This window comes from Tamandua tetradactyla, chromosome 13, assembly GCF_023851605.1.
Source record: "Tamandua tetradactyla isolate mTamTet1 chromosome 13, mTamTet1.pri, whole genome shotgun sequence".
In the NCBI taxonomy this organism is placed as follows: domain Eukaryota; kingdom Metazoa; phylum Chordata; class Mammalia; order Pilosa; family Myrmecophagidae; genus Tamandua; species Tamandua tetradactyla.
Window position 1 is genome coordinate 46,278,919 of NC_135339.1, and position 24,683 is coordinate 46,303,601.

General features: G+C 37.6%; 1 protein-coding gene across 2 annotated transcripts in view; it reads right to left on the reverse strand.

Annotated features, from left to right (window-relative positions):
- Nucleotides 1-24,683, reverse strand: part of ASAH2 (N-acylsphingosine amidohydrolase 2) — a 141,574-nt gene that overhangs the window by 15,148 nt on the left and 101,743 nt on the right. For both annotated transcript variants that reach the window (XM_077125304.1, XM_077125303.1), the window contains 4 exons: nucleotides 10,981-11,096; nucleotides 9,844-9,938; nucleotides 8,152-8,191; nucleotides 7,321-7,416 (listed from right to left, as the gene is read on the reverse strand). In XM_077125304.1, the coding sequence (XP_076981419.1) occupies nucleotides 7,321-7,416; nucleotides 8,152-8,191; nucleotides 9,844-9,938; nucleotides 10,981-11,096 (347 nt within the window). The remainder of the gene's footprint in view (nucleotides 1-7,320; nucleotides 7,417-8,151; nucleotides 8,192-9,843; nucleotides 9,939-10,980; nucleotides 11,097-24,683) is intronic.

Consider the following 24,683-nt stretch of genomic DNA (forward strand, 5'->3'; position numbering starts at 1 on the left):
TCTCTAGTCTCCCTGAACTCCCTGAGATTCTGTTTCTTTTTTTTTTTTTTTTTTTGTATTTTTTTTATTAATTAAAAAAAGAATTAACAAAACAATTAGAAATCATTCCAATCTACATGTACAATCAGTAATTCTTAATAACATCACATAGTTGCATATTCATCATTTCTTAGTACATTTGCATCGATTTAGAAAAAGAAATAAAAAGACAACAGAATAAGAATTAAAACAATAATAGAAAGAAAAAAAAACAAAAAAAACAAAGACAAAAAACCTATACCTCACATGCAGCTTCATTCAGTGTTTTAACATAATTGCATTACAATTGGGTAGTATTGTGCTGTCCATTTCTGAGTTTTTATATCCAGTCCCGTTGTACAGTCTGTATCCCTTCATCTCCAATTATCCCTTCTCTTTTTTTTTTTTTTTTTTAATTAACGGAAAAAAAGAAATTAACCCAACATTTAGAGATCATACCATTCTACACATGCAATCATTAATTCTTAACATCATCACATAGATGCATGATCATCATTTCTTAGTACATTTGCATTGGTTTAGAAGAACTAGCAACATAACCGAAAAAGATATAGAATGTTAATATAGAGAAAAAATAAAAGTAATAATAGTAAAATCAAAACAAAACAAAACAAAACAAAAAAACCTATAGCTCAGATGCAGCTTCATTCAGTGTTTTAACATGATTACTTTACAATTAGGTATTATTGTGCTGTCCATTTTTGAGTTTTTGTATCTAGTCCTGTTGCACAGTCTGTATCCCTTCAGCTTCAATTACCCATTGTCTTACCCTGTTTCTAACTCCTGCTGAACTCTGTTACCAATGACATATTTCAAGTTTATTCTCGAATGTCCGTTCACATCAGTGGGACCATACAGTATTTGTCCTTTAGTTTTTGGCTGGATTCACTTAGCATAATATTCTCTAGGTCCATCCATGTTATTACATGGTTCATAAGTTTATATTGTCTTAAAGCTGCATAATATTCCATAGTATGTATATACCACAGTTTGTTTAGCCACTCTTCTGTTGATGGAGATTTTGGCTGTTTCCATCTCTTTGCAATTGTAAATAATGCTGCTATAAACATTGGTGTGCAAATGTCCGTTTGTGTCTTTGCCCTTAAGTCTTTTGAGTAGATACCTAGCAATGGTATTGCTGGGTCGTATGGCAATTCTATATTCAGCTTTTTGAGGAACCGCCAAACTGCCTTCCACAGTGGTTGCACCCTTTGACATTCCCACCAACAGTGGATAAGTGTGCCTCTTTCTCCGCATCCTCTCCAGCACTTGTCATTTTCTGTTTTGTTGATAATGGCCATTCTGGTGGGTGTGAGATGATATCTCATTGTGGTTTTGATTTGCATTTCTCTAATGGCCAGGGACATTGAGCATCTCTTCATGTGCCTCTTGGCCATCCGTATTTCCTCTTCTGAGAGGTGTCTGTTCAAGTCTTTTTCCCATTTTGTAATTGGGTTGGCTGTCTTTTTGTTGTTGAGATGAACAATCTCTTTATAAATTCTGGATACTAGACCTTTATCTGATATATCATTTCCAAATATTGTCTCCCATTGTGAAGGCTGTCTTTCTACTTTCTTGATGAAGTTCTTTGATGCACAAAAGTGTTTAATTTTGAGGAGTTCCCATTTATTTATTTCCTTCTTCAGTGCTCTTGCTTTAGGTTTAAGGTCCATAAAACTGCCTCCAGTTGTAAGATCCATAAGATATCTCCCAACATTTTCCTCTAACTGTTTTATGGTCTTAGACCTAATGTTTAGATCTTTGATCCATTTTGAGTTAACTTTTGTATAGGGTGTGAGAGATGGATCTTCTTTCATTCTTTTGCATATGGATATCCAGTTCTCTAGGCACCATTTATTGAAGAGACTGCTCTGTCCCAGGTGAGTTGGCTTGACTGCCTTATCAAAGATCAAATGTCCATAGATGAGAGGGTCTATATCTGAGCACTCTATTCGATTCCATTGGTTGATATATCTATCTTTATGCCAATACCATGCTGTTTTGACCACTGTGGCTTCATAATATGCCTTAAAGTCAGGCAGCGCGAGACCTCCAGCTTCGTTTTTTTTCCTCAAGATGTTTTTAGCAATTCGGGGCACCCTGCCCTTCCAGATAAATTTGCTTATTGGTTTTTCTATTTCTGAAAAATAAGTTGTTGGGATTTTGATTGGTATTGCATTGAATCTGTAAATCAATTTAGGTAGGATTGACATCTTAACTATATTTAGTCTTCCAATCCATGAACATGGTATGCCCTTCCATCTATTTAGGTCTTCTGTGATTTCTTTTAGCAGTTTTTTGTAGTTTTCTTTATATAGGTTTTTTGTCTCTTTAGTTAAATTTATTCCTAGGTATTTTATTCTTCTAGTTGCAATTGTAAATGGGATTCGTTTCTTGATTTCCCCCTCAGCTTGTTCATTACTAGTGTATAGAAATGCTACAGATTTTTGAATGCTGATCTTGTAACCTGCTACTTTGCTGTACTCATTTATTAGCTCTAGTAGTTTTGTTGTGGATTTTTCCGGGTTTTCGACGTATAGTATCATATCGTCTGCAAACAGTGATAGTTTTACTTCTTCCTTTCCAATTTTGATGCCTTGTATTTCTTTTTCTTGTCTAATTACTCTGGCTAGAACCTCCAACACAATGTTGAATAATAGTGGTGATAGTGGACATCCTTGTCTTGTTCCTGATCTTAGGGGGAAAGTTTTCAATTTTTCCCCATTGAGGATGATATTAGCTGTGGGTTTTTCATATATTCCCTCTATCATTTTAAGGAAGTTCCCTTGTATTCCTATCTTTTGAAGTGTTTTCAACAGGAAAGGATGTTGAATCTTGTCGAATGCCTTCTCTGCATCAATTGAGATGATCATGTGATTTTTCTGCTTTGATTTGTTGATATGGTGTATTACATTAATTGATTTTCTTATGTTGAACCATCCTTGCATACCTGGGATGAATCCTACTTGGTCATGATGTATAATTCTTTTAATGTGTTGTTGGATATGATTTGCTAGAATTTTATTGAGGATTTTTGCATCTGTATTCATTAGAGAGATTGGTCTGTAGTTTTCTTTTTTTGTAATATCTTTGCCTGGTTTTGGTATGAGGGTGATGTTGGCTTCATAGAATGAATTAGGTAGTTTTCCCTCCACTTCGATTTTTTTGAAGAGTTTGAAGAGAATTGGTACTAATTCTTTCTGGAACGTTTGGTAGAATTCACATGTGAAGCCGTCTGGTCCTGGACTTTTCTTTTTAGGAAGCTTTTGAATGACTAATTCAATTTCTTTACTTGTGATTGGTTTGTTGAGGTCATCTATGTCTTCTTGAGTCAAAGTTGGTTGTTCATGTCTTTCCAGGAACCCGTCCATTTCCTCTAAATTGTTGTATTTATTAGCGTAAAGTTGTTCATAGTATCCTGTTATTACCTCCTTTATTTCTGTGAGGTCAGTAGTTATGTCTCCTCTTCCATTTCTGATCTTATTTATTTGCATCCTCTCTCTTCTTCCTTTTGTCAATCTTGCTAAGGGCCCATCAATCTTATTGATTTTCTCATAGAACCAACTTCTGGCCTTATTGATTTTCTCTATTGTTTTCATGTTTTCAATTTCATTTATTTGTGCTCTAATCTTTGTTATTTCTTTCCTTTTGCTTGCTTTGGGGTTAGCTTGCTGTTCTTTCTCCAGTTCTTCCAAATGGATAGTTAATTCCTGAATTTTTGCCTTTTCTTCTTTTCTGATATAGGCATTTAGAGCAATAAATTTCCCTCTTAGCACTGCCTTTGCTGCGTCCCATAAGTTTTGATATGTTGTGTTTTCATTTTCATTCGCCTCGAGGTATTTGCTAATTTCTCTTGCAATTTCTTCTTTGACCCAGTCGTTGTTTAGGAGTGTGTTGTTGAGCCTCCACGTATTTGTGAATTTTCTGGCACTCTGCCTATTATTGATTTCCAACATCATTCCTTTATGGTCCGAGAAAGTGTTGTGTAAGATTTCAATCTTTTTAAATTTGTTAAGACTTGCTTTGTGACCCAGCATATGGTCTATCTTTGAGAATGATCCATGAGCACTTGAGAAAAAGGTGTATCCTGCTGTTGTGGGATGTAATGTCCTATAAATGTCTATTAAGTCTAGTTCATTTATAGTAATATTCAGATTCTCTATTTCTTTGTTGATCCTCTGTCTAGATGTTCTGTCCCTTGATGAGAGTGGTGAGTTGAAGTCTCCAACTATTATGGTATATGAGTCTATTTCCCTTTTCAGTGTTTGCAGTATATTCCTCACGTATTTTGGGGCATTCTGATTCGGTGCGTAAATATTTATGATTGTTATGTCTTCTTGTTTAATTGTTCCTTTTATTAGTATATAGTGTCCTTCTTTGTCTCTTTTAACTGTTTTACATTTGAAGTCTAATTTGTTGGATATTAGTATAGCCACTCCTGCTCTTTTCTGGTTGTTATTTGCATGAAATATCTTTTCCCAACCTTTCACTTTCAACCTATGTTTATCTTTGGGTCTAAGATGTGTTTCCTGTAGACAGCATATAGAAGGATCCTGTTTTTTAATCCATTCTGCCAATCTATGTCTTTTGATTGGGGAATTCAGTCCATTGACATTTAGTGTTATTACTGTTTGGATAATATTTTCCTCTAACATTTTGCATTTTGTATTATATATATCATATCTGATTTTCCTTCTTTCTACACTCTTTTCCATATCTCTCTCTTCTGTCTTTTTGTCTCTGACTCTAGTGCTCCCTTTAGTATTTCTTGCAGAGCTGGTCTCTTGGTCACAAATTCTTTCAGTGACTTTTTGTCTGAGAATGTTTTAATTTCTCCCTCATTTTTGAAGGATAATTTTGCTGGATATAGGAGTCTTGGTTGGCAGTTTTTCTCTTTTAGTATTTTAAATATATCATCCCACTGTCTTCTAGCTTCCATGGTTTCTGCTGAGAAATCTACACAAAGTCTTATTGGGTTTCCCTTGTATGTAATGGATTGTTTTTCTCTTGCTGCTTTCAAGATCTTCTCTTTCTCTTTGACCTCTGACATTCTAACTAGTAAGTGTCTTGGAGAACGCCTATTTGGGTCTAATCTCTTTGGGGTGCGCTGCACTTCTTGGATCTGTAATTTTAGGTCTTTCATAAGAGTTGGGAAATTTTCAGTGATAATTTCTTCCATTAGTTTTTCTCCTCCTTTTCCCTTCTCTTCTCCTTCTGGGACACCCACAACACGTATATTTGTGCGGTTCATATTGTCCTTGAGTTCCCTGATACCCTGTTCAAATTTTTCCATTCTTTTCCCTATAGTTTCTGTTTCTTTTTGGAATTCAGATGTTCCATCCTCCAAATCACTAATTCTATCTTCTGTCTCTTTAAATCTATCATTGTAGCTATCCATTATTTTTTCTATGTTTGCTACTTTATCCTTCACTTCCATAAGTTCTGCGATTTGTTTTTTCAGTTTTTCTATTTCTTCTTTATGTTCAGCCCATGTCCTCTTCATGTCCTCCCTCAATTTATCGATTTCATTTTTGAAGAGGTTTTCCATTTCTGTTCGTATATTCAGCATTAGTTGTCTCAGCTCTTGTGTCTCATTTGAGCTATTGGTTTGTTCCTTTGACTGAGCCATATTCTCAATCTTTTGAGCGTGGACAGTTATCTTCTGCTGCTGGCGTCTGGGCATTTATTCAGATTTCTCTTGGTGTTGGACCCAGCAAGGTTGTAATATTTTTCTGTGAAATCTCTGGGTTCTGTTTTTCTTATCCTGCCCAGTAGGTGGCGCTCGTGGCACACGTTTGTCTGCGGGTCCCACCAGTAAAAGGTGCTGTGGGACCTTAAACTTTGGAAAACTCTCGCCGTCCTGGGGGTTCGCTAGCCGAAGCGGCTTGAGCCGGACCGGGGTCCGAACGCAGGGAGGGTTGCTGGTCGCCGCAGCCAGGGAAAGAGCCCGTCCGAATTTCCTAGTCGGCCCTGGGCAACAAGCGTGGTGGGAGGGCGCCAGCGGCAGCGGCCCGCCCGAGAGAGTGCACGTTCCCCGGGAGTCACGGGGTCACCGTTCTCCGCGGCCTGGGGGTTTCCGATCCAATTCTCTCAGTTGGTCGGGGGCTGCGCGTGGTGTGGGCGCCAGCCGTCTTTGTTTCAGGGGACCGCCTCTCCAATTCTCCCAGCCGGCCCGGGAAGGGGGAAGGGAGTAACTCCGGCCGCTTGCCACCCCGCCCGGTAAGGCCCGCGCGCCTCGGCGATCTCACCCGAGCTGCTTCTCTCAGCCAGCCAGCCGTTCCAGGATAGGGTACGCTGTCTTTTTTATCTCTGTTGTGGCTTTGGGCGCTTTCTGTATCGTTTCTACTCCCCTAGTAGGTGTCCTGGAGAAGAAACTAAGATCCGCGCGTCTTACTAAGCCGCCATCTTCCAGGAAGTCTACACTCGTTTTTAACTGGACTCCTGGTGATTCTCCTTCATTCACAGACTATGTCTCCAATTCCAGTCAGAGGTCCTGGGGCTTGGATCTGGAAATGGTTTCTCTCTTTGAGGCTTTCTTAAAGAGCCAAAAGTCTCTAGAATGCTGGCTGAACAGAGAAACTCCAATGTTCACAAAATGCGCAGTTATCTTGCTCACCTGCTCTGCTGGGGCTCCAGAGATTCGGGCGTTCATCCCATCTGTGTCACCAAATTGTTACCAGACAAAGGATGTCGGTTTTTCTGCCCAACATACACAATTACCAATTCCTGAGACACTGGGGTTTCCAAGAGAGTAAAAGTTTATTACTACACGTGTTGCAGGAGAATAGACTGCCTAACACCCCAAAATCTGTCTTCGAGATTCTGTTTCTTAATCTGTATCACAGATCTAATAATATCCAATCATTACTGTGAGGATTACTTATGATCATGTGTGCAAAGTGCTTAGCTAATGCATTCAACAAATAGTAGCTGTCAAGGAGAATTTTCCCAGGTGCTATTGAGGGTTAAGGCACAAGATGCATTATGGATAGAGTTAGGAATGCTGCATGCCACAACCCAGGCTTATTACCAGTGCCCCTGACAAAGTAATTGATTTCAGGAAAAGTGGAAGTCCGTGGAACTAGATTTCTGACCTGAACTTGGAAATAGTGAACCTGGAACACCCAAATACAAGCTCTGGCCTATTATTCTCTTCTCTGCTCTAAGGCAAAATTGTCTCCCAGAAACATGATCTGGGAAGTCTAGAAAGAACACTGGCATTTGATAGACAGACTTAAACAGGGTATAATTTATTTAAATGATTATAACTCTTTGCTTTACCTGGTATTCTTCATAGGTGGTAATGTAATGTGTATAGACATTGCATAGACCTGAAACAACAACAGTCATATTCTGCATCCCATAAGAGGCAAATTCCTAGAGAGGAAAGGCAGAGACCAATAAATTACTCTTCATCCTTAAGTATACTCTCATTCCAGCTAGACTTAACACACTATCATAGATGTGAATAATCAGTGTAAGAGGGTTCTCTTAGCAACATTCTCCCTAATGATAAAAAATTCCTGGCAATGCAGAGGTATCAAGCAATCTTTGGTGAAAATTTAGAGCTATAACTCAGCACTATAGTTAGGTGAGTCAAAGCGTCGATGAATATCTTAATGATTGCATTTGCAGAAGTAGAACCTTCAATTTCCTAACCAGAGTAGTTATTTTCAGCTCCTTAATTTTGTCATTTGCGGGCCTTTTTCAATACTTCCTGAATATAAAGAAAATCAGAAGTGAAGATAAAATATAGAATTCAAACGTGATACATTTTATTTAAACTGTTCACAGAACTTTAAGATATTAAGATGCCTAGGGTTTATTTACTAGTTAATCCACAAATCCATTATCAGTTGTTAAATTATTAAAACACACATACAATAAAGTATTTTCCACATGACCATAATTTTCTTATATTTTTAAAGTTTGGCCTTTATAATATGGGTAGTATATATCCACATATCCACATTTAACCACTACTTTGAAGAAGTGTAAAATGCTGGCCGATTTAGGAAAGATACCAGATCATAAAGATAGGGAATTTTTTCTTCTTTGCCAAACATGAAAGCATTTAGAATTTGGAATTTAGGAATTTCATTTTTAGCTTACTGCTTGAACAGCCTCCCGTAGTCTTCGTCCAGACATGGTCCTGAGTCAAGAAAACAGAATTACCTAAGTGTTTTCCTAGTCAGAATGTGTTCCAAATATACAGAAAGACTTGTAGCAAAAGTTGAAAAGTTACCCTGGCTCATGACACAACTATAAAGTATGTAGGAACTCAATGACCATGCAAAGCAAAGGTTGAGTTTGTATTCCTGACTTTCCTATCTTCCAAACAAATTTTAAAACAAATGCTAAACTGGAAACAGTCAACTAACCAAAGGAAAGAGGCAGAATCAATGACTATCACTGGCAAAAGATCACAACATTTGCCATTCATTTATTCAACAAAATATATGAGTTGTATTCAATGTTAGAAGAGCTAAGGCAGGTAGAGTATACTGTTTCTGCCCACAAGGAATGTAACACTTCACTCATTCATTTAATCCTTCAGTCAAACACTGAGCACTTACTACATACCACACCCACTTCTAGATGGTAAGATTTCAATATGGAACTTACATTCTATGTATGGGAGATGGCCAATAAGCAAATTAAAAAAGCAAGTGGATGGTAAGTGCTATGGAAAATAATAAAGCAGTTTAAGGAGGTTGGGAACCGTAGCAGTCACGTGGTTATGGTGGCAGTGGTAGTGGTGGCTGTGGGAGTGACAGCTGATGATGATTGTGGTGGGTGAAAGCTACTTTACATAGTATTCTCAGGACTCACACAAAAAAATGACTTGACAAAAGAATGGAAGAAATAAGAGAGCCAGCCATGGGGTTAACTGGATGGAAACGTGTTCCAGGCAGAAGGGTCTAAATCTCTGAGACAGGAGCACACTTGGGAAGTCTGAGAACTGCCGTGAGTCCAAGTTGACTGAAGCAGAGGTGGGCAAAAGGGAGAGCAGGAAGAAGTCACATCAGAGAGCTTGCTGAGGGCCAGATTAAGTGGGTCCATGTAGGATTTGTAAGGATTTGAAGATTTACCTGGACTGAGATGGAAAGCTATTTTAGGGTTTTTAGCAGATAGGTAACATGATCTAAGCAATGTTTTAAAGATACTCTGGCTGCTATGTTAAGACAAGACTACAGATGTATAAGGGGGGGGGGGGGAACCAGGAGGCAGGAAGTGTTTACAATACTCTAGCTGAGAGACAATGATGGCTTAGACAGGGGAGAAGTGAGAGGAAGTATTGAGAAGAACATGCGGAACTTATCGATGGATTGAATAAGGGCAAAGATAAAAAGAGAGGATTAAGGGATGACTTCAAGATCTAGGAGCAGAGCATCTGAAATACATAAAATTGCTATTTACTGAGATGGGAAAGACTGAATAAGGAGAAAGTTTAAAAATATCCCTCCATTAACATGCCTAAACTGATTGTTTTAAATACCTTTATTTTGCTATTACTTCAAGTCTTTCTACTTGACATAATAATTCACAGCATCATTTTCATTTGGAACAATAAGTTTTCAGATGTTCATGTGTGCTCCAAGGATGCCTTGAGTTACCCTCCAGTAACAGAAGTAAAGAAATTTATTGTTCAGTGGCCAAAAAAAAAGAGGGAAAGAAGAAGTGACACTGTTGTCAATGATTCACAGGGACCAGTATAGAATTATGTCACTGATAAGAAGTGATTTTAACTGAAAGACACACATACACAATAAATACATTTTCAACTAAGTAAAAAGAACTTACGTAAACTCCCCAGGGATGGCAGTTATGGCCAAGGACCCAAGAGTAATAATTTGAACATCAACAATATCTGGGTGCCAGGGATGAGGTTTTGAAAGCTGAGAACCCGAAACATGAAAACTGGGTTAGGAATATTACTGTTGCTATCTGAAAATTTGAAATGCTTTCAGATGATTTGGTCTTTAATCCTACTATCATAGATTTTCTTTCCAACACATGCTGTAGTATTAAGCATCGTATCTGTTCTATAACTGGTTATAACATGTGAATTTCAAATGCCAATGCCCGGTAACTTGGAGTTATTTTCTCATCAGTGAGGTTTTTGGTGGATTTCTCATTGTGGAATCACAATGGATAATAGACATCCAAGGGTTGCCCTAGAGTACTGTGGTGACTATTCTCATACAATTCGAAGAAACAAAAGTTTCATCATTCGAAATTAGTTTAACTTAGTGATTTCTTTTCTTAATCTAATACCACTTCAAGTTTTCAGTTCACAAGTCTTGCCTTGTTTTCTAAGGTCTCTCCAAAAGAATCTATTCTTTTCCAAATTCAGATTGGTATAGAATCTTTCCCTTCATCCCTCTCTTTCTTTTTTCTCAAGAATTTTAATTGAATATTAGGAAAAAAACTTCTTTTAAAAAAAATTTCTACTTTTGCAACTCATGATTTTATGAACACAGGCATGTTCTTTTGATATGTGAAAAACATGTGAAAATACAGGTTCCAAAGGAATTTTAAAAGAAGATTGCTTTAGTAAATAATACTTCTGAATTATGACAAAGTTGTGATGTGAACACATTCCTTTTATATAACCTAGCATGTTTTCTCTGCAGAGAATTCTGTGTGGACATTTTCCTGGAACAAATATAAATGAATCCTGAATAAGATAAATGTTAATATTATTTTTCCTTTTCTAATTTTAATTGTTCCATTTGTTTAACATAGATACAAAAAGTTTATCCCTTCTTCATTAGTGTTAGATTCATAGCACCCATATTTTTAATATTAAAACTTTTCATGTAGGAATAACTTAATAAGACCTCCCACATCAGTAGAGATCCACCATTATTATTTGGAAATTCACAAATTTAAAAATAACAATAAACTAATTTTATTATAATAATCAGCATGCATTACCTCTCCAGTGGGAATAAGGATTGGCTTTGGTTTCTGACATTCTATAATTTCTTCAGATGGCTTGCCCAGGAGCTGGTCACGAATGGTGTCCCAGAATGGACCCCCTTCTGTCATTCCTATTAGAAATGATATGATCAATATGATTACTTGAACCAATCCTATGAAAGAAAACAATAATTTTCACAAATATTATGCAGAAAACCTTTTAGGAATTTCAGAGATATTATTAAGGCTATTGCTAAATGACACCAAACAATTTGAATAATAAAAGAGGCAAAATTTCCGTGCATCCAAAAATAGAAGACATTAATTAATCCTCGCTGTGGTCAAGAGAAAAACACACACAACGGATATCTATTATAGATATTCCACATATCTATTATATGTGGAATCTATTGTGATTCCACAACGAGAAATCCACCAAAGTTCCTTAACAACTTTAAAGCTTTATTTATTGCTCTTATTCATCCATGTTGCAAATAAAAACAATCTAATAAAATGAAATATAAATCTGTTAAGTGAATCACTTTATTTCCTGCTTTGAAAACTAAAAGTAGTACCTCCAATCTGAGATACTGATTGTCTTGTTTTTGGTCCTGAAAGAGCCCTTCCTGATTCCTCACTTAAATGCACTCATTCACATACACAAGCACATACACATACAAGCTGTAATAAACCAATCCTGAAATCCATAATCTGGAAGAAAAGTTTGTTCAGTACAAATGCTTGAACTGAGACTCTATATAAGGAGTTACAGCAATTATAAACATAAATGCACCTAATAACAGAGCACTAAAATACACAAAGCAAAAATTGACAGAAATGAAAGGAAAAATCAACAGTTCAGATATAATGGTGGAGACTTCTTACACCATTTTCAGTAATGGATGGAACAGCTAGGCAGAAAATCAAAACAGAAATAGAAGACTTTAGAAACACTATAAATCAACTAGACTTAACAGACATCTATTGAGCCTGCCACCCAACAAGGAAAATACATTTTTCTACAGTGTACGTGGAATACTCTCCAGGATAGATCATATACTAAGCAATAAAACAAGCTTAAATAAATATAAAGCATAGAAATAAAACAAATTTTGTTTCTGACCACAATGGAAGGAAATTAGAACTAAATAGGAAAAACTGGGGAAACTCAAAAATATGTTGCAATTACAACACACTCCTAAATAACCAATGGGTTATTTAAAAGGAAATTAAAAAATGCTTTAGGGGGAATGAAAATGAATACAAATTATATCAAAACTTACAGGATGGAGAAAAAACAGTGCTTAGAAGGAAATGTATAGCCATTGATGTCTACATTAAGAAAGAAGAAAGATCTCAAATCAATAACCTAATTTTCCACCTTAAAAAACTGAGTAAAGAAGAATTGGTCTAAAATTGAAGCAAGGATAAGGAGAGACAAAATAGCCAGGAGTAACCAGAACAACTCCTGGGGCCACATCAGTGACCAGACGTTGCACATACATCAGTCTGGACAAGCTGGATTGGCTGTGGCCCAACATAGAACTGTAAGTCCTCCAAGCCACAGAAGCTGGTACACCTTCCCCATAGGCATGGCAGGCTGGTTCACTGAGGGGAAATGAAAGAGACTTTACTAGCAGCAGGAACTTAGCTCAACCAAGTTCCAATTGCAGAATTAATGAACAAATTCTGACTACTGAAAATAGGCCCCCAGCTCAGACCCACCTGGAATAAGAGCTAAAGGTACTAGGAGTCTTTGCCCCAGCAGAGATGGGGGGTAAAAAACAAATGCATCTTTTTGGATCAGACAGCACAGAATACTTAAAAAGGACTGGACCAAAAAAAAAGGGGGGGGGGGCACATAGAGCCTGGAGATACACAGAGCAATGTACCAATTAAGAAACCCAAGGAACAGGGGTCTTGCTCTGAAAAGGATTTTTTTTTTTTGCTTTGTTTTTACTACTTAAAAGTTCATTAGATAGAACTTAAAGGCTTCTAAGACTCCAACTGCCCCAGGTAAGGGCAGAATTAAGCTTGTCTGAGAGAAAAAATGGCTGGCCAAGTGACAGGAGTTAATTCCCTGGAGGTTCTGCTTCCCCAAGAGATGGGTAGGGCCCAGCTTAGGTGGAATTCCTCCCTCAAGGAATTCAGGCCCCAGGACTGGAAAACTGAAGCAATTAAAGCCAGCCTAGAACCTCTCCTCTCTCTCAATCATGCCCCTAGCTGGGAGAGTCTGCCGAAGTAAAAGGCACTGCATCACTTTATGCTTGTGGGAAGCCACAAGCAAACAAGCACCATATACAGGCAGGATAGGAAAAACACAGAGTACAGAGGTTTTATAGGAAAGTCTTTCAACCTGCTGGGTCTCACCCTCAGGGAAAACTGATGTAGGTGAATCTTTCCTCCTGAGAGGAGGTTAGTAGTGTCTGAGAAAATCTGACTGGGGTCTATGATATCTAAGTAAACCCTCCTTAAAAAAAAGGCCCCATAAGCAGGGCAAGAAACAAATACTGTTCAGTTAAACAACAAAAAAGAGGCCTAGAATAAGCTGAACTGAATGTCAAGGAACAGGTAGAGAACAAAGCCATCCAGGAAGAAAATGCTAGGTAAAAGAGTAAAACATTCTTCAGAATAAACTAATTAAGGAAATCAAATGTCTAGATGCCAGCAAAAAATAATGAGTCATACTAGGAAAGTCAAACATATGGCTCAGTCAAAGGAACAAGTCAACAATGCAAATAAGATACAGGAGTTGAAACAACTAATTCAGGATGTTCACACAGCATGTAAAATCTCATCAAAAATAAAATCAGTGAGTTGAGGGAGAATGTAAAGAAGGCAATGGGTGAACAAAAAGAAGAAATCAAAAGTTTGAAAAAAAAATCACAGAAATTATGGGAATGAAAGGCACAGTAGAAGAGATGGGGAAAAAAAACAGTGGAAACCTACAACGATAGATTTGAACAGGCAGAAGAAATGATTAGTGAACTGGATGACTGGACATCTGAAATCTGACACAAAAAGAAAATATAGGAGAAAAATGGAAAAATATGAGCAGGGTCTCAGGGAACTGAATGACAACATGAAGTGAATGAATATGCATGTTGTGGATGTCCCAGAAGGATAAGAGAAGGGAAAAGGAGGAGAAATAATAATGGAGGAAAGGATCACTGAAATTTCCCATCTCTTATGAAAGCCATAAAAGTGCAGTATACTCCAAACAGAATAGATCCAAATAGACATACTCCAAGACACCTACTAATCAGAATGTCAGGTGTCAAAGAGAAAGAGAGTACTTTGAAAGCAGCAAGAGAAAAGCATCATATACAAGGGAAGCCAAAAAGATGATGTGTAGATTTCTCATCAGAAACCATGGAGGCAAGAAGGCATTAGTATGATATATTTAAGACTCTAAAAGAGAAAAACTGCCATCCAAGAATTCTGTATCTAGCAAAACTGTCCTCCAAAAATGAGGGGGAGACTTCCAGAGAAGATGGCAGCTTAGTAAGAGGCGCGGGTCTTAGTTCTCCCTCCAGAACAGCTACTAGGGAAGTAGAAACGATACAGAAGAGCTCACGGAGCCACGACAGAGACCAAGAAGACAGCGTACCCCATTCTGGAACGGCTGACTGGCTGGGAGAACCCGCTCCAGTGAGATCGCCGAGGGGCGCAGACTTTCCCGGGCCGGGGTGGCAGGCGGCCAGAGTCCCTCCCTCCCTCCTTCCCGGGCTGGCTGGGAGAATTGGACGGGTGGTCCCCTCAAGCCGCGGCAGCTGGCGCCCCCCCCACCACACGCGACCCCCCGGACCAGCTGGGAGAATTGGATCGGAGATCCCCAAGCCACGGAGAACGGCGACCAGGGTCCCTTCCAAACACGTGACTTCCCGGTCCAGCTGGGAACGCTGGATAGGCACGCCCCCAAGCCGCGGCAGCTGGCGCCCCCCCACCACGCTTGACACCCCAGGCCGGCTGGGAAATTTGGACAGGCGCTCCCCCAAGCCGCGGAGGCCGGCGACCCTCCCCACGCGTGGATCCCCGGGCCAGCTGGGAGATACAGATTGGCACTCCCCCAAGCCGCTTCGGCTGGCGACCCCCCCACACAGTGAGAGTTTTCCAAAGTTAAAGGAGCCACAGCATCTTTTACTGGTGGGACCCGCAGATAGATGAGTGCCATGAGTGCCACCTACTGGGCAGGATAAGAAAAATAGAGCCCAGAGATTTCACAGAAAAATCTTTCAACCTGCTGGGTCTCACACCCAGGGAAATCTGATTAAATGCCCAGATGCCAGCAGAAGATAATGGATCACGCTCATAAAATTGAAGATATGGCCCAGTCAAAGGAACAAACCAATAGTTCAACTGAGATACAGGAGCTGAGACAACTAATGCTGAATATACGAACAGAAATGGAAAACCTCTTCAAAACCGAATCGATAAATTCAGGGAGGACATGAAGAAGACATGGGCTGAACAAAAAGAAGAAATAGAAAAACTGAAAAAACAAATCACAGAACTTACGGGAGTGAAGGACAAAGTAGAAAAGATGGAAAAAACAATGGATACCTACAATGGTAGATTTAAAGAGACAGAAGCTAGAATTAGTGAATTGGAAGATGGAACATCTGAATTCCAAAAAGAAACAGAAACTATAGGGAAAAGAATGGAAAAATTTGAACAGAAGATCAGGGAACTGAATGACAATATGAAGCACGCAAATATATGTGTTGTGGTGTCCCAGAAGGAGAAGAGAAGGGAAAAGGAGGAGAAAAATTAATGGAAGAAATTATCACTGAAAATTTCCCAACTCTTATGAAAGACCTAAAATTACAGATCCAAGAAGTGCAGCGCACCCCAAAGAGAACAGACCCAAATAGGCATTCTCCAAGACACTTACTAGTTAGAATGTCAGAGGTCAAAGAGAAAGACAGGATCTTGAAAGCAGCAAGAGAAAAACAATCCATCACATACAAGGGAAACACAATAAGACTATGTGTAGATTTCTCAACAGAAACCAAGTAGCTAGAAGACAGTGGGATGATATATTTAAATTACTAAAAGAGAAAAACTGCCAACCAAGACTTCTATATCCAGCAAAATTGTCCTTCAAAAATGAGGGAGAAATAAAAACATTCTCAGACAAAAAAGTCACTGAGAGAATTTGTGACCAAGAGACCAGCTCTGCAAGAAATACTAAAGGGAGCACTAGAGTTAGATACGAAAAGACAGAAGAGAGAAGTATGGAGAACAGTGTAGAAAGAAGGAAAATCAGATATGAGATATATAATACAAAATGCAAAATGATAGAGGAAAATATTATCCAAACAGTAATAACACTAAATGTTATTGGACTGAATTCCCCAATCAAAAGACATAGACTGGCAGAATGGATTACAACCCAGCAATACCACTGCTAGGTATCTACTCAAAGGACTTAAGGGCAAAGACACAAATGGACATTTGCACACAAATGTTTATAGCAGCATTATTTACAATTGCAAAGAGATGGAAACAGCCAAAATGTCCATCAACAGACGAGTGGCTAAACAAACTGTGGTGTATACCTACGATAGAATCATATGCAGCTTTAAGACAGACTAAACTTATGAAGCATGTAATAACATGGATGGACCTAGAGAACATTATGCTGAGTAAGTCTAGCCAAAAACTAAAGGACAAATACTGTATGGTCCCACTGATGTGAACCGACATTTGAGAATCAACTTGGAATATATCATTGGTAACAGAGACCAGCAGGAGTTAGAAACAGGGTAAGATAATGGGTAATTGGAGCTGAAGGGATACAGACTGTGCAACAGGACTAGATACAAAAACTCAAAAATGGACAGCACAATAATACCTAACTGTAATGTAACTATGTCAAAACACTGAATGAAGCTGCACGTGAACTGTAGTTTTTTTGTTTGATTGTTTGTATCTTTTGTTTTTGTTTTTTCTTTTTCCTTTTATATATATATATATATTTATTATTATTATTTTAATTTTCTTCTCTATATTAACATTCTATATCTTTTTCTGCTGTTTTGCTAGTTCTTTTCCTAAATCAATGCAAATGTACTAAGAAATGATGATCATACATCTATGTGATGATACTAAGAATTACTGAGTGCATATTTAGAATGGAATGATTTCTAAATGTTGTGTTAATCTCTTTTCTTTTTTTCAATTAATAAAAAAATTATGCAAAAAAAAAACAGGATCCTTCTATATGCTGTCTACAGGAAACACATCTTAGACCCAAAGATAAACATAGGTTGAAAGTGAAAGGTTGGGAAAAGATATTTCATGCAAATAACAACCAGAAAAGAGCAGGAGTAGCTATACTAATATCCAACAAATTAGACTTCAAATGTAAAACAGTTAAAAGAGACAAAGAAGGACACTATATACTAATAAAAGGAACAATTAAACAAGAAGACATAACAATCATAAATATTTATGCACTGAACCAGAATGCCCCAAAATACGTGAGGAATACACTGCAATCACTGAAAAGGGAAATAGACACATATACCATAATAGTTGGAGACTTCAATTCACCACTCTCATCAATGGACAGAACATCTAGACAGAGGATCAATAAAGAAATAGAGAATCTAAATATTACTATAAATGAGCTAGACTTAACAGACATTTATAGGACATTACATCCCACAACAGCAGGATACACCTTTTTCTCAAGTGCTCATGGATCATTCTCAAAGATAGACCATATGCTGGGTCACAAAGCAAGTCTTAATAAATTTAAAAAGATTGAAATCATACACAACACTTTCTTGGATCATAAAGGAATGAAGTTGGAAATCAATAATAGGCAGAGTGCCAGAAAATTCACAAATACGTGGAGGTTCAACAACACACTCTTAAACAACGAGTGGGTCAAAGAAGAAATTGCAAGAGAAATTAGTAAATACCTCGAGGCGAATGAAAATGAAAACACAACATATCAAAACCTATGGGACGCAGCAAAGGCAGTGCTAAGAGGGAAGTTTATTGCCCTAAATGCCTATATCAAAAAAGAAGAAAAGGCAAAAATTCAGGAATTAACTGTCCACTTGGAAGAACTGGAGAAAGAACAGCAAACTAATCCCAAAGCAAGCAAAAGGAAAGAAATAACAAAGATTAGAGCAGAAACAAATGAAATTGAAAACAATAGAGAAAATCAATAAGAACAGAAGTTGGTTCTATGAGAAAATCAATAAGATTGATGGGCCCTTAGCAAGATTGACAAAAAGAAGAAGAGAGAGAATGCAAATAAATAAGATCAGAAATGGAAGAGGAGACATAACCACTGACCTCACAGAAAAAAGGAGGTAATAACAGGATACTATGAACAACTTTACGCTAATAAATACAACAATTTAGATGAAATGGATGGATTCCTGGAAAGACATGAACAACCAACTTTGACTCAAGAAGAAATAGATGACCGCAACAAACCAATCACAAGTAAAGAAATTGAATCAGTCATTCAAAAGCTTCCTAAAAAGAAAAGTCCAGGACCAGACGGCTTCACATGTGAATTCTATCAAACATTCCAGAAAGAATTAGTACCAACTCTCCTCAAACTCTTCAAAAAAATCGAAGCGGAGGGAAAGCTACCTAATTCATTCTATGAAGCCAACATCACCCTCATACCAAAACCAGGCAAAGATATTACAAAAGAAGAAAACTATAGACCAATCTCTCTAATGAATATAGATGCAAAAATCCTCAACAAAATTCTAGCAAATCGAATCCAACAACACATTAAAAGAATTATACATCATGACCAAGTAGGATTCATCCCAGGTATGCAAGGATGGTTCAACATAAGAAAATCAATTAATGTAATACACCATATCAACAAATCAAAGCAGAAAAATCACATGATCATCTCAATTGATGCAGAGAAGGCATTTGACAAGATTCAACATCCTTTCCTGTTGAAAACACTTCAAAAGATAGGAATACAAGGGAACTTCCTTAAAATGATAGAGGGAATATATGAAAAACCCACAGCTAATATCATCCTCAATGGGGAAAAATTGAAAACTTTCCCCCTAAGATCAGGAACAAGACAAGGATGTCCATTATCACCACTATTATTCAACATCATGTTGGAGGTTCTAGCCAGAGTAATTAGACAAGAAAAAGAAATACAAGGCATCAAAATTGGAAAGGAAGAAGTAAAACTATCACTGTTTGCAGACGATATGATACTATACATTGAAAACCCGGAAAAATCCACAACAAAACTACTAGAGCTAATAAATGAGTACAGCAAAGTAGCAGGTTACAAGATCAGCACTCAAAAATCTGTAGCATTTCTATACACTAGTAATGAACAAGCTGAGGGGGAAATCAAGAAACGAATCCCATTTACAATTGCAACTAAAAGAATAAAATACCTAGGAATAAATTTAACTAAAGAGACAAAAAACCTATATAAAGAAAACTACAAAAAACTGTTCAAAGAAATCACAGAAGACCTAAATAGATGGAAGGGCATACCATGTTCATGGATTGGAAGACTAAATATAGTTAAGATGTCAATCCTACCTAAATCGATTTACAGATTCAATGCAATACCAATCAAAATCCCAACAACTTATTTTTCAGAAATAGAAAAACCAATAAACAAATTTATCTGGAAGGGCAGGGTGCCCCGAATTGCTAAAAGTATCTTGAGGGAAAAAAAACAAAGCTGGAGGTCTCACGCTGCCAGACTTTAAGGCATATTATGAAGCCACAGTGGTCAAAACAGCATGGTATTGGCATAAAGATAGATATATCGACCAATGGAATCGAATAGAGTGCTCAGATATAGACCCTCTCATCTATGGACATTTGATCTTTGATAAGGCAGTCAAGCCAACTCACCTGGGACAGAACAGTCTCTTCAATAAATGGTGCCTAGAGAACTGGATATCCATATGCAAAAGAATGAAAGAAGACTTGTATCTCACACCCTATACAAAAGTTAACTCAAAATGGATCAAAGATCTAAACATTAGGTCTAAGACCATAAAACAGAGGAAAATGTAGGGAGATATCTTATGAAACTTTCAATTGGAGGCAGTTTTATGGACCTTAAACCTAAAGCAAGAGCACTGAAGAAGGAAATAAATAAATGGGAGCTCCTCAAAATTAAACACTTTTGTGCATCAAAGAACTTCATCAAGAAAGTAAAAAGACAGCCTACACAATGGGAGACAATATTTGGAAATGACATATCAGGTAAACGTCTAGTATCCAGAATTTATAAAGAGATTATCCAACTCAACAACAAAAAGACAGCCAACCCAATTACAAAATGGGAAAAAGACTTGAACAGACACCTCTCAGAAGAGGAAATACAAATGGCCAAAAGGCACATGAAGAGATGCTCAATGTCCCTGGCCATTAGAGAAATGCAAATCAAAACCACAATGAGATATCATCTCACACCCACCAGAATGGCCATTATCAACAAAACAGAAAATGACAAGTGCTGGAGAGGATGTGGAGAAAGAGGCACACTTATCCACTGTTGGTGGGAATGTCAAATGTTGCAACCACTGTGGAAGGCAGTTTGGCAGTTCCAAAAAAAACTGAATATATGATTGCCATACGACCCAGCAATACCATTGCTAGGTATCTACTCAAAGGACTTAAGGGCAAAGACACAAACGGACATTTGCACACCAATGTTTATAGCAGCATTATTTACAATTGCAAAGAGATGGAAACAGCCAAAATGTCCATCAACAGAAGAATGGCTAAACAAACTGTGGTATATACATACGATGAAATATTATGCAGCTTTAAGACAGAATAAACTTATGAAGCATGTAATAACATGGATGGACCTAGAGAACATTATGCTGAGTGAGTCTAGCCAAAAACTAAAGGACAAATACTGTATGGTCCCACTGATGTGAACCAACATTTGAGAATAAACTTGGAATATGTCATTGGAAAAAAAAAAAAAAAAAAAAAAAGAGGGGGGGAAATTAAAACATTTTCAGACAAACAGTCACTGAGAGAATTTGTGGCCAAGAGACCAGCTCTGCAAGAAATACTAAAGGAAGCACTAGAGACAGAAATGAAAAGACAGAAGCAATAGGTGTGGAGAAGAGTATAAAAATGAAGTCTATCAGTAAAGGTAAAAAGAGAAAAAAATTAGATATGACATTTAAAATCCAAAAGGCAAAATGGTAGAAGAAAGGACTGCCTTTACAGTAATAACACTAAATGTTAATAGATTAAATTCCCCAATCAAAAGACATAATCTGGTAGAATGGATTAAAAAAAACAGGACCCATCTATATGCTGTCTACAGGAGACTCATTTTAGACCCAATGACAAAATCAGGTTGAAAGTGAAAGGTTGGGAAAAGATATTCCATGCAAATAACAATCAGAAAAGAGCAGAAGTAGCTATACTAATATCCAACAAATTAGACTTCAACTGTAAAATAAGTAAAAGAGACAAAGAAGGACAGTATGTATTAATAAAAGGAACAATTCAACAAGAAGACATAACAATCATAAATATGTATAGGCCAAGTCAGAGTGTTCCAAAATACATGAGGCAAACACTGAAAGGAGAAATAGACACATCTACCATAATACTTGGAGACTTCAATTTCCTGCTCTCATCAATGGACAGAACATTTAGACAGGAGATCAATAAAGAAACAGAGAATTTGAATAATACTATAAAAGAACAAGACTTCACAGACATTTATAGAACATTACACTCCACAACAGCAGGATACACTTTTTCTCAAGTGTTCATGGATCATTCTCAAGGATAGACCATATGCTGGGTCACAAAGCAAGTCTCAGTAAATTTAAAAAGATTGAAGTCATACAAAACACTTACTTGGATCATGAAGGAATGAAGTTGGAAATCAATATCAGGCAGAGGGCCAGAAAATTGACAAATATATGGAGGCTCAACAACACACTCTTAAACAACCAGTGGGTAAAAGAAGAAATTACAAGAAAAATCAGTAAATGTCTCAAGGCAAATGAAAATGAAAACATAACAAAATTTATGGATGCAGCAAAGGCAGTGCTAAGAGAGAAATTTATTGCCTTAAATGCCTATATTTAAAAAGAAGAAAGCAAAAATCAAGGAATTAACTGTTCACTTGAAAGGACTAGAGAAAGAAGAGCAAACTAAACCAAAAGCAAGCAAAAGGAAATAAATAGTGAAGATTAGAGCAGAAATAAATGAAATTGAGAACATGAATACAATTGAGAAAATCAACAAAACCAGAAGTTGGTTCTTTGAGGATATCAGTAAAATTGATGGAACCTTAGCAAGGTTGACAAAAAGAAAAAGAGAGAGGATGCAAATACATACAATCAGAAATGGAAAAAGAGACATAACTACTGACCCTACAGAAATAAAGGAGTTAATAAAAGAATACTATGAGCAATAACATACTAATAAACTAGACAACATAGATGAAACAGACTACTTCCTAGAAAGGTGTGAACAACCAACATTGACTCAAGAAGAAATAGACAACCTCAACAAACCAATCACAAGTAAAGAGATTGAATCAGTCATCAGGAATCTCCCAAAAAAGAAGAGTCCAGAACCAGATGTCTTCACATGTGAATTCTATCAAGCATTCAAGAAAGAATTAGTGCCAATCTTGTGCAAACTCCTCAAAAAAATTGAAGAGGGGGGATGGCTACCTAATTCATTCAATGAAGCCAACTTCACCCTCATACTAAAGCCAGACAAAGATACTATAAGAAAAAAAAATTACAGACCAATCTCTCCAATGAATAAAAATGCAAAAATCCTCAATAAAATTCTTGCAAATTGAATCCAGCAACACATTAAAAGAATTATATACCAGAACCAAGTGGGATTTATTCCAGGTATGCAAAAATGGTTCAACATAAGAAAATCAATGAATGTAATGCACCATACTAACATTCAAAGCAGAAAAACAACATGATCATCTTGATTGATTCAGAAAAGGCATTTGACAAAATTCAACACCCTTTCATGATAAAAACACTTCAAAGGATAAAGATAGAAGGGCATTTCCTCAGCATGACCAAGGGAATATATGAAAAACCCACAGCTAACATCATCCTCAATGGGGAAAGACTGAAAGCTTTTTCCCTAAGATCAGGAACAAGACAAGGATGTCCACTGTCACCATTGTTAGCCAACAGTAGAAGTTCTAGGTAGAGAAATTAGACAAGAAAATGGAATAAAAAGCATACAAATTGGAAAAGAAGAAGTAGAAGTCTCACTGTTTGTAGATGATATGATACTATATGTTGAAAAACCCAAAAAAAATCCATAGCAAAACTACTAGAGCTAATAAATGAGTACAGCAAAGTGGCAGGTTACAGGATCAACACTCAAAAATCTGTAGTGTTTCTATACACTAGTAATAAGCAATGTGAGGGGGAAATCAAGAAAAACATTCCATTTAAAATTGCAACCAAAAGCATAAAATATTTAGGAATAAATTTAACTAAGGATATGAATGACTATACAAAGAAAACTACAAGAAACTACAGAAGACCTAAACAAATGGAAGGCATACCTTGTTCATGGATTGGAAGACTAAATATAGTTAAGATGTCAATTCTACCTAAATTGATTTATAGATTCAGTGCAATACTAATTAAAATCCCAAAAAGTTACTTTTCAGAAATAGAAAAACCAATAACCAAATTCATTTGGAAGGGCAAGTTGCCATGAATAGCTCAAAATACCCTGAGAAAGAAAAATGAAGTGGGATGTCTCACATTCCCTGACTTTAAGGGATATTACAAAGCTACAGTAGTCAAAACAGCCTGGTACTGGCATAAAGATAGATATACTGACCAAAGGAATCAAATAGAGTGTTCAGATATAGACCCTCTCATCTATGGATAATTGATCTTTGTTAAGGCAGTCAAGCCAACTCACCTGGGACAGAGTAGCCTCTTCAATAAATGGTGCTTAGAGAAGAGGATATCCACATGCAAAAGAATGAAAGAGGATCCATATCTCACACCTTATACAAAAATTAACTAAAAACGGATCCTAAACATTAGGTCTAAGCATTAATCCTAAGGCCATAAAATTTTAGAGGAAGATGTTGGAAAATATCTTGTAAAACTTGTAATAGGATGCAATTTCCTAGATCTTACACCCAAAACATGAGCATTGAAGAAAGAAATAGATAAATGGGAACTCCTCAAAATTAAATATGTTGGTGCATCAAAGAATTTTGTCAAGAAAGTAAAAAGGGACTTCCGGAGAAGATGGCGGCTTAGTAAGACGCGCGGGTCTTAGTTCCTCCTCCAGAAAAGCAACTAAAGAAACAGAAACAATATGAAACAGCTCCCGGAGTCACGACAGAGACCAAAAAGACAGCGTACCCCATTCTGGAACAGCTGAACGGGCAGGGAGAATCTGCTGCGGTGAGATACCCAAGGGGCGCGTGTTTTCCCTGGCCGGGGCGGCTGGCGACTGGGGTCCCCTCCACGCACGTGGCTCCCCGGTCTGACTGGGAACGTTGGATAGCGGGGGCCCTCCCGTCACGCTTGGCGTTTCGGTCCAGCTGGGCAATTAGGACCGGCACTCTCCCAAGCTGCGGGGCCAGCGACCCCCGCCTCCACGCGCGGTTTCCCGGGCTGACTGCCGTGAAGACAGACGAGCGCCACGAGCGCCACCTACTGGGCAGGAAAAGAAAAACAGAGCCCAGAGAT